Consider the following 11,220-nt stretch of genomic DNA (forward strand, 5'->3'; position numbering starts at 1 on the left):
TCTCTGAACTTCTTGAGTGACTACGAGACTGTGCAGAAGCTGGCTAGGCTAGAGAACCTTGTGTTTGAGTTGACAAAGAATAAATCAAGGTCTAGCTTTGATTACTTTGTTGCGGTTATGGCCATTGTCTTAATTTTCATAGGTATTGTCCTCATCTTTATGTAATCTGTGCTCGTGAGTCTGTGTGTGTCATAGGAGTACTTGTATTGTCAAGTGTGCTCGTGAGTCTGTGTGTGTCACAGGAGTACTTGTATTGTCAAGTATGCTCGTGAGTCTGTGTGTGTCACAGGAGTACTTGTATTGTGACAAGAAATAAAGTTAAAGGGTCACAAGTTGTAGTAAAGGGTCACAAGACTAACAAGAAACAATCAAAGAGTGTGATCTTCTTTTACCTATAAATAAGAGAAACCAACTTCACAATTATATATATGCACTTCTCGTTAAAAACATACTTCTCCTCTCTACTTATTTCATTCAAATTTTGTTTTTTCTTTCACAATGGCATCATCTTCCCATTATCACTACCACAAAGATGATGATGCTGAATTCGAATCTATGTTTGAAGAATTCTTAGAAATCCCAGATATTATTCCCGAACCAAAAGAGCGAAAAAACGCATTTTTATTGAGAGAAACCGAGAAGACGGTCACAAGAAGCTTTGGAATGATTATTTTAGCGAAACTCCAACATTCCCGCACAATATATTCCGGAGACGGTTTCGAATGAACAAGACATTGTTCTTGGGTATTGTGCATCGTCTCTCCCAAGAATTTGAGTATTTTCAACCAAGAGAAGATGCAGCCGGACGGTCTAGCCTATCTCCGCTCCAAAAATGTACCGCACAAATTCGTCAATTGGCGTATGGTGGTGGGGCTGATACCGTTGACGAATATGTCCGACTAGGTGAAACAACAGCTAGAAAATGTTTGCACCATTTTACCGCCGGAATAATCCACTTGTTTGGCGATCAATACCTAAGACGTCCAACACCGGAGGATCTGCAAAGACTACTATATATTGGAGAACAACGTGGATTTCCAGGAATGGTTGGAAGCATCGACTGTATGCATTGAGAGTGGAAGAATTGTCCAGCCGGTTGGAAATGAATATATTCACGAGGAACCGGAAAACCCACAATTGTGTTGGAGGCGGTAGCTTCATACGACCTCTGGATATGGCACGCGTTTTTTGGAGATCCATGTACTATGAACGATCTTAATATTCTTGATCGATCACCTGTTTTTGATGAAATAATTAACGGAAACGCTCCGAAATTCAATTTTCATGTCAACGGAAGGGAGTACCATTTGGCTTACTATCTCGTCGATGGTATTTATCCGAAATGGGCTACTTTTATTCAATCTATCCGACTCCCACAAGGTCCAAAACATTGTTTATTTGCTAAAAACCAAGAAGCCGTGCGAAAAGATGTTGAGCGTGCCTTCGGAGTCCTGCAAGCTAGATTCGCGGTTGTTAGAAATCCATCTAATTTATGGGATAAAAACAAAATAGGAAATATTATGAGAGCATGTATCATACTCCATAATATGATTGTAGAAGATGAACGAGATTCCTACACTAACGCTTCAGAATTTCAACAAGGAGAAGATGTGGATCCCACTTTTGTAGTCAAACGGACTACAAATCTCGGTACTATGGGACGTCGAGCAGAAATTCGGGATACAGAAGGCCATCAACAATTAAAAGAAGATTTGATTGAAAATATATGGGCTAAATTTAGACATTTCCCGAATATCTACAATGTTTAAGTTTCTATGAATTCAATAAAATGTTTGTTTTTTTTTTTTACTGTTTGTAATTTTTTTCCTTGTTTTTTTTTTCCAAGTTTGTAATTTTCTCATGTTTTATATTTTAATGTTAAATGTTTTATTTTAATTTTATCTTTTAAATGTCATTACTTATTAAAAATATATAATTTATTTACTAAAAAATATCTAAAATTCCTACCAATAATCCCAACTTTTAGCATTGTCCTTAACTTTTTCTCTTAACATCAAAATAGTATTAAACTAATCTAAAGATTTAGAAATTAGTCCCACTAATAATCATGTCCTAATGCTCCTATTAATTTCTGTCACATGGAATGAAAGGCTGGCACTTTTTGACGTAAAAACTCATTAACTGGACGTTCCATATATAGTCGTTATACAAATAAGATGCAAGCGAGCAAGAATGTGAAGACAATTTGAGTAAAAAACAATGTTTAGCAAAAAATGTGTGCCACTCTATTTGCGTCTTGAAGGATCCTCATACTCTGTTTGGAGGATGCCACTTATTGACTAGTTAGGGGTCAAAATGGTTATATAATATTTTGTTTACTTTTTTTTTTTTTTTTTTTTTTTTGCTAACATATTTTGTTTACTCAGTACGCTATATATAATAGTTAGGGGTCAAAATGGTTATATAATACTTTGTTTACTCAGTACGCCAGCCAAATTGCTCCATCTATTTTGTTTTCAAAGTTCAGAAAACTAGCCACTATATATTTTGCTAATGGATACCGTTTGAAAGATTAAGCCACCAGTACTGTGCAAATTTTGAAATTAATCATGTTCGTTATTATCAAAAAAATTTGAATCTTTTTTCATAGTTGATTCGATGCATGAATATAAAAAGGATAGAGCATACGCTTAAATTTAACACTGGACATATATATCAGTTATTTAAAATATATGGATCCACTACAATTAGCTTGAGTAGTATACTTAGAGGATTAGAGCATCCTTATTGACAAGTCTCTCAAAGTTTGTCTTCATATTATTTTATTAATAAGTTAGATAAATAACTAAATTTCAAAAATTAAACTAAATTTCAGTGGATAAAAGATGGACAAAATAGTTTTGCAGTTTCTAAAAAATATTGAAAAGTCTCTTAAAAAGGAAGTTTTTTTTTTAGTCTTCTTTTCTCTTACTTTTTTTTTCTTTTCTTTTACTGTTTCTTTTTTTATTTATTATTTTATCTAGATAGAAACTCAGAGCATCTGCATTGCGCGTCTTTACGCGTCTCTAAAGGGGGGCACGATTTTGTAAAAAAGGGTATACAAAGTGTGCACAATAAGAAACGTGTACTGTGTGTCTTTTGCACTGTTCGCGGACCCCACCGACACGTGGCGACCCGCGATGATGCGTTTTTTTTTAATCGGAAAAAAATAAAAAAAATAAAAAAATAAAAAAATAAAATAAGAAACTTTAGCGAGCATCATTTGCGTTGTTCTTAAAGACTTAAACGCCGAACTAAGTTTATTTTTCTAACAAACATATGTTAAAACATGTGCTTTTAAAAAAAATCACACATTTTTTTATTCTCGAAGCAAATGACATTACATATACTTCATTAAATAAAAGGTACTGAATCATGTCACTGTAGGTCCAAAGACATGTAAAAAGCCTAGGTTATAACATAATGGTCAACTCATTCTCACGAGGGAAACGATAATAAGAGCGTACCGAGGGGAGCTTACATACAAGTATTCCCCCACTATCTTTGCGTACCTTTCAAAAAGTTCGTCCATCACGTTTTGACCAAATGTAGGTTCAAGCATCGGCTCTACCACGGCTCGTATTGTCCTAGCCACTCGTCGTCCACTAGTTAGGGATTCGGGCTTGGAGTGTACTATGTCATAGCTCTTCTCGCTGATACTCCCACCTTCCCAGTCAACCGGAATTATCTCAAGTCGATCAATCGAAAATGAGCCTTCTTTCTCTATCGCTATTTTCAACTCTTCGGAGCTCGCAGCATAGTAAGGAGCGTTAAAAGCATCGATATTCTCTTCTTCAATGATACCCTTTAGATGAAGAAAATAAAAGAAGGAACCATTTAGAAATGAGGTATTGAGTATTATTTGTTGATCCAATAATCTTAAGGGTTGGCTATTATCATTCGTCCAAGAATCCAAGATCTTGTTGGAGCAGACCCAAGATCTACATTAGTTTGATCAAATATCTAAAAAGCTTAGGAACTAATCTTGAATGGGCTCTGAGAAAAATTCAGGCTACATAATTGAGATATAAAGTGATTTTCGTCATCAGTCTACTTGATTTCTACTATAGTTTGGATGTATTTTGTTATATTTGCTACTGTTTGGCACTACCAAACAAAACGTATATGATATCAAAATGTGTATATGATATATATGTCAGTTGACATAAATTGGCTAAACTGAAACATTTGAGACTACTCAACAAATTTGGAAAAGCACACATGGGGCCACATTACCAGGATAACTTAACTGGTCAAGTAACGTGCCACGGTCAGATCCCTATAGAGTAATATGAGCCATATATATCTAAAAGACTAGATACATGTTGGTTCTATTTATATGTAAACATATTTGCAACACCATACCTCATTGGCCATGGACATAAGCGCTTGAGCTAGGAGCTCCCACTGAAAGCAAGCTTCTTCGGTTGTAGGATCCGGTGAGCTTCTACCAAGGAACGATAAAACCATTCGGCCTCCAGGAACCAACTCCTCGGATCGCGATCTCAGAAACGCGGAGAAATCGGTTTGGAACTGAAGAGCATAGGCCTTTTGTACACTCTCAGGACTTGTCTTCGATATGTATATCTTCCCCCTGTTGTCTAGATTAGTTGTTATGACCACCCCATCTTCGTTGTTCATCTCACCACATGGAACCTTGTATATAGATGATAATTTCATTTGTTAGCCTGTACCGATTACCATAGTGTAACATTTAAAAGAAATGAAACAGTGATTTTCTAGTGTGCTGTATGATGTGTCATATGTGAACCACTGGGTTTTTCCGTAATTATTATTATTTTTTTGGTTTCTCGAATAAGAAAGATTCCCACGCACTAGATTTCTCTTAATAAAAGGTATATTAGTTGCGTAAATATTTTCCTGGTGCTGTATCGTGAAAGCTGTATCTTAGTATAGATATTTGTTAAATAAAATAGTTAATTGTAACTACAATTATCCATTCCTAATACTCTTTCATTTTTGCAAATAATGTGATTTTGACACTTTTCATACAAAATAATAAAATGGTTGAAATGTATTTATATATTATATTTGAAATAAAAATATTTATTTATAAGATCATTGTATTTTGTAATTAATATTAAACTTAAAGTAAGTATAAATTGAATAGAAATTTTAAAATAACACCCTTTGTGTAACAAAAAGTGGCAAAATGACTATCTTGTGAAAAAGAGAGTAGTATATTTAGATTTAAGTATTTAACAATTCAATGTCAGAATGTAAGTTGGCAAATGGCATTAATTTTTTTTTGAAGAAACTAGTTATTTAGCACATACTCGTAAAATCATATATAAGTAAAATTCGCATAGAGAATCAGAAACCACACCTGAGACAGCCAGTGTAAACTAGAAGAAGAATGAACAAAGTGAAGGCTCCTGCAAGGAAACAAACGCCCGTAGAAAGATCCAGGAACCGCCGACACAAAACACGGTCCTCCTCCCCGCTGAAAACCTAAAGCCGCCTTATTACTATTTTCTTTCTTCTTAAGCCGGTCGTAAAACTCTGGCAAAGACGCAAAGATGTAGTTGAAGTCATTGCTAGGAAGGTCGTTGAGAGAGACTCTTAGCTCAGGGACAGGACGGTGGAGGTCAGGACACAAGTTTTGGATTGTGTCTACGATATTGGAGATGGACAATAGACTGTTGGGACCGGAGGAGCAGCCTAAGTCGGCGATCCCAAAGCTCGAAATTTCAGAACTGCTCATCATTAGCTTCTTCAAGGTCTCGTCCAATACTCTTCTGCCTTGAGATATTATGTTGCTCTGCGAGTTACATATACATTGTCCACATGTGTTGTTAAAATTTTTGGTCTAGAACCAAAATAAATATATAAATATAGATGGTTTTTGACATGACAATATATACTCTATATATACTGTGTACACATGACTACTATGAATATTTTTTATATAAAACTTCAACCTGAGCGGTGGAGTTTTTGGCATAACTTGTTTCACCGTTTCCCTTGTTCATGTGGAGAATTCGCATTACTTCCATTTCTCTCTCTAGATCTATGTTTCTTTCTAAGGCAGAAGGTTAATGAAGATAATAAGTGATGTTGGCTCGGTATATATAAGGCAATAGGGTAAGTGTGGTAATAAGAGAGCAGTTCTATAACAGCCACAACCACATGCATCTTATGTACGTTGAGTTTATTAATAGCGCTATCTTCTTACGAATATCCTTTAAATTAAAAATTGTTCAAGGTTATTAGAAAGCATGTGCGGTTACAAGTCATTCTAGATTAAAACAAATTAGTAATATAATATAATTTTATATATTATTCCTAGTTATATACTTTTCAGCTGATTTAGAATATATTTACTCCAATATTCATTCAATCAGATTGAAGTTGCTACGTTTGGATACGGTACGGTTAAACTTGGTTGTTGTTATGTTTTGGGATAATATGGATGAAATCAAATACTTCACTTTTAATTAATGGTACGTGAACGAAAAGGAAAACTAAATTGTATTGAAAAAACCTATTCAATCTTGGGTTAGTTTGGTTAAAAGATAGATTCTTATTAACCACATGTGATTTCATATGGCTTTCGTAGACACACTATACCGGAAAAAGATCGTAAACATTTTTAATCCGTATGCACAGGTAAGAAGTACGTACGTAGCGAGAACTATGGCCAAAAACAACTTCATTGGTGCCCTCTCATGGAATTTATGAAAACAATAAAGCAAAAAGATAAATATATCAGTTACTAAAAAAAAAAAAAAAAAAAAAAAAAAGATAAATATACTATTTAAGCAAAAAAAAAAAAGATAAATATAATATTAATTGGGTCTTTTGAAAATTAAGAAACACCCACTCAAGGAAATTGGTCTTTTTCGGTTGGGTTCACTTTGAGCAACTTTATCCAAGGATACTAGAGATGTTCTTAGCGTGTGGATTCCGAATAGGACTATTTTTTTTTTAAGAAACCGGTTACCAAAACTACCAAATAGTAGTCGGTCATTAAGAGTTTCTTACACTGTTCGCGGGCTCCACTGACACGTGGCGGCCCGCGATTGGTTCATTTTTTTTCTTTTCTAAATTCGAAAAAGTAAAAAAAAAAAAATTAAGAAACCCCAAATGGAGTTTCTGGGATAATGATGGTCTTAGAGCATCTTTATCCTATATACCATATTAAGGGTTTTTTATTTTTATTTTTTTTCTTTAAATTTTTTTTTTCTGATTAAAAAAAAAAAATTAAAAATCGCATCAATCGTGGGTCACCACGTGTCGGTGGGGCCCGTGAACAGTGCAAAAAAACACACAACAGATGTCTCTTATTCTGCCCACTTAACATACAGTTTTTTCTGAAATCTGGATCCCCTTTTAGAGACGCTAAAAAGTACGCGATAAAGATGTTCTTAGTATTTGTTCTTCTCTTACTCTTACGTACAAGTACATATATAATAGTGATCGATAATAATAATTGAGGGACCTAATCTTTGTGTGTTGTGTTCCTTAGTATACATATTAATTGTACGGTAATCTGCAAAGTACTCTTGATATAAATATCAATCTAATAACCCAAGTCGTATGTAAAATCATGTAATTTTGTATCGGCAACTGATTACAGAACTCATTCTCATTCTTCCTCCATAGAACAATATCTTGAATGGTGAAGAAAATATAAGAAATGAAGGATATTATTTCAATTTACACGGTCGATGGTGTTAAAAATGAAGTTGCAGGCGAATCCGGAACGCAGAAACTTGGTATCACTAGATCAGCTCTGGTTTGTGAGGTACGAACAGAGGCAGGATGGGCTTTCCGTAGAACTCGTGATAGACAACTCAGAGAGATTATCAACTCGATTGAAACTCATTAACTGAGTGAATCTAGACACATTCAAGATATTGTTCTATGGAGGAAGAATGAGAATGAGTTCTGTAATCAGTTTTCAACCTCTCAGACATGGAAGCAAATTCGAGTGAACAAACCGATCAAACCATGGACTAAAGTGATTTGGTTCTCTCTTGGAGTTCCCCGGTTTGCTTTCATTACATGGTTGGCCGTTAATAATAGATTGTCAACAGGTGACCGTATGAGATCTTGGGGACAAGTGCAAGGATGTCTGTCTTGTGGAGAGCCAAACGAGACAAGGGACCTTCCGTTCTTCGCCTGTCCTTACACCTATACTCTCTGGATTGAAGTGGTGGGTACGTTATTGGGGAGACCTCCTGACCCTGACTGGGGAAGCACGCTCGAACACTTAACAACCCATAGTTTCAGCTATCTTGGCTACATTCTATTGAGGTTAGTGTTTCAAGCTTCAATATATATGATCTGGAGGGAAAGAAATGATAGAAGGCATCTCAAGAAACCTAGACAGCATCACCAACTTGCGAAGATCATTGATAAAAATGTTCGTAATCGGCTTTTAGCTACTAGATATTGGGAGAAGCAACGTTTGAGAGATCTTATGCAAGAGTGGTACAAAACACATACATAGGTCTTAGGATTCCGTCCATCTTTTTAAATCTTTAGTCTTTTGTACATAACTATTCTTTTCATTGATGATCAATAAATTTAAAATTTCATCAAAACAAAAATGAAAAGTTTTCATAACCTTAAGGAAAACTGAATTAGATGAGGGTCATTTTTAATGTTCAAATATATACCCAAGAACATATGCGTGAAGCATAACAAAAAGTGCTCTATTTGATATTTGAATTACAAGTTTCCTATTTTGTGTTATGTTTATCTAAAAGAGATTAGGAAATATTAAAAAGGTTATTTTGTTAGGATTAGGAGTTATCTAGTCTTATAAATAGAGATGCATATGTGCTTACATCTTTTGTGTCAATTGTGTGAGTGATTTGTGATTTGAGCTTTTGAGTGATTAATAAGAGAAGGACTTCTTGTTAAAGTTTGTTTGTGATTCAATATTTGGTATCAGAGCCAAACATATTTAAAAGATCTACGAGTAAGGTTAACGACGAAAGCGTGCTAACCTTATTACCATGAGCGATATCAAGGAAGAACACGAGATGAGTGCACAGAGTCTAGACCTTCCTCTATATGTTTTCCTATATTAAACTCTACAAATTATATTGTCTGGGAAATGCGTATGAAGATTGCTGTCAAGGTGAACAAAGTGTGGGAAGCTATCAACCCGGGAAGCAAGGCTGAGGACAAGAATAACATGGCTATTGCCTTGATGTTCCAATCCATCCATGAGGCGTTGACACTTCAGGTTGGAGATCTCGACACAGCGAAAGCTGTGTGGGAGGCAATTAAGGCGAGACATGTCGGCGCAGAGAGAGTGCGAGAAGCAAGGCTCCAAATGTTGATGGTGGAATTTGACAGACTCAAGATGAAGGAGAAAGATACAATCGATATCTTTGTTGGCAAGTTATCCGAGATATCTTCAAAGTATGCGTCTCTGGGAGAAACCATCGAAGAATCAAAGCTTGTGAAGAAATTTTTAAATAGCTTGCCAAGAAGAAAGTACATACACATTGTTGCTTCTCTTGAACAAGTTCCTTATCTGAATACGACAAGTTTCGAGGACATTGTTGGTCGGTTGAAAGCATACAAAGAAAGGGTTTGTGAAGAAGAAGAAGAAGAGAATCAGCAAGATGACCAAGGAAAATTAATGTATGCTAACGCGGAATCACAGCAAGGTAGCTACAATAGCTACGGCGGTCGCGGTACAAGAGGACGCGGAGGTCGAGGTCGTGGAAACTTTCATACACAACGAGATGCTTACAGACAGAGCAACGGACATAACCATGGGCAAGAGAGAGATATATCTCATATAACCTGTTTTAGCCGCGATAAGCGTGGACACTATGCAACTGATTGTCCCGATAAGTTACTTAAACTACAAGAAACTGCTGAAAACAAGACTGATGATACGGAGGAAGCCAACAAACTGATGATGCATGAAGTTGTTTATCTTAATGAAAAGAAGGTGAATCCAATCGTCTTTGAAACTGAACTTGATATGAAGAACATATGGTACCTTGACAATGGAGCAAGCAACCACATGAGTGGGAACCGAGTATTTTTCGTGAACCTTGATGAGACAATCACGGGAAAGGTAAGATTTGGAGATGATTCTCGAATCGATATACTAGGAAAATGATCTATTCAATTTATCTTAAAAGGAGGCGAGAAGAAGGTGCTGCACAACGTATACTACATACCCGGACTAAAGAGTAATATCGTTAGCCTGGGACAGGCCACTGAAGCCGGCTGTGAAGTGAGCATGAAAGGTGATGTTTTGATGTTGTTCGACAGACTTGGTGGGACTAATGGTGAAGACAATTAGATCGATGAATAGGTTGTACAAAGTCAGATTGCAGGTTTATGAGAGCGTGGAATGCTTGAAGATTGTTATGTCCGAGTCAAATAAATGGCATGCTCGGCTCGGCCATGTCAATACAGAGACGATGAAGGCAATGATCAGAAGCAAATTAGTCGCTGGCATCCCAAGCATTGAAGTTGAGAAAGATACATGTACGTCATGTCTACTTGGGAAGCAAATAAAATAACCTTTTCCAAAATCAACTACATTCTGCGCATCATATCCTCTTGAACTTGTCCACAGAGACTTGTGTGGACCCATCATGCCATCAACACCATCACAAAAAAAATATATGTCTTTGTTCTAATCGATGATCATACTCGTTACATAGTGGACAATTTTGTTGTCTGAGAAGAGTGAAGAATTTGAAAAATTCAAACGTTTCAAGACGCTAACAGAGCAAGAAACAAAAGGAGAGCTAAAAACGTTTCGAACAGGCCGTGGTGGTGAGTTTATGTGATATCTTGCATATTTCTAATGTTTTATCCATTCACCCATGTGCATTTTGATCATATAGATTAGGATTTAGCCATTTTTAGGTTGCATTTTGCATACATGAGTCCTTATCAGGTATTGGAGTACCACATGGAGTTCTTGGAGACATTTGGGTGCAATTGGAGTCCAAAAGAAGTGTTTAAAGTGATCATTGGGCGAGCATCTTACCGGAGCGACCAGTCCGGAGCGACACCATCAAGTCGCTCTGATCTCCCTATCAGAGCGACCTTACCAGAGCGACAGGGAAGAGTCGCTCGCGTTTGGATCACCCGGAGATGCGAGAGCGAGTCCGGAGCGACCTCTCGCAGCGACACAGTGAGGTCGCTCTCGAAGCATGGAGCGACTACTCGGAGCGATGAGCGGAGGTCGCTCGCGTTTTCATCACTCGG

General features: G+C 36.5%; 2 protein-coding genes across 2 annotated transcripts; one reads left to right on the plus strand and one right to left on the minus strand.

The window, feature by feature from the left end:
- Positions 1-3,285: 3,285 nt before the first annotated feature.
- Positions 3,286-6,136, minus strand: LOC106293033 (jasmonate O-methyltransferase-like). The gene is made up of 4 exons (XM_013728705.1): positions 5,943-6,136; positions 5,348-5,782; positions 4,366-4,656; positions 3,286-3,805 (listed from the first exon to the last, which is right to left on the minus strand). The coding sequence occupies exons 1-4, from the start codon at positions 6,015-6,017 to the stop codon at positions 3,428-3,430; spliced, it is 1,179 nt and encodes a 392-aa protein (XP_013584159.1). The 5' UTR covers positions 6,018-6,136; the 3' UTR covers positions 3,286-3,427.
- Positions 6,137-9,088: 2,952 nt separating this feature from the next.
- Positions 9,089-10,114, plus strand: LOC106344468. Its single transcript, XM_013783841.1, has one exon. The coding sequence runs from the start codon at positions 9,089-9,091 to the stop codon at positions 10,112-10,114; it is 1,026 nt and encodes a 341-aa protein (XP_013639295.1).
- The last annotated feature ends 1,106 nt before the right edge of the window (positions 10,115-11,220 follow it).

This window comes from Brassica oleracea, chromosome C5 (genome assembly GCF_000695525.1).
Source record: "Brassica oleracea var. oleracea cultivar TO1000 chromosome C5, BOL, whole genome shotgun sequence".
NCBI lineage: Eukaryota > Viridiplantae > Streptophyta > Magnoliopsida > Brassicales > Brassicaceae > Brassica > Brassica oleracea.

What these genes read in the sequence shown, in the direction of transcription:
- LOC106293033 (XM_013728705.1), bottom strand. Translation starts at nt 6,017, where the DNA reads ATGGAAGTAATGCGAATTCTCCACATGAACAAGGGAAACGGTGAAACA. An exon ending in CCAAAAACTCCACCGCTCAG is followed by an intron (nt 5,783 to 5,942) that starts GTTGAAGTTTTA and finishes TGTAACTCGCAG; the next exon opens with AGCAACATAATATCTCAAGG. An exon ending in TTATGTCCATGGCCAATGAG is followed by an intron (nt 3,806 to 4,365) that starts GTATGGTGTTGC and finishes CTTCATCTAAAG; the next exon opens with GGTATCATTGAAGAAGAGAA.
- LOC106344468 (XM_013783841.1), top strand. Translation starts at nt 9,089, where the DNA reads ATGCGTATGAAGATTGCTGTCAAGGTGAACAAAGTGTGGGAAGCTATC.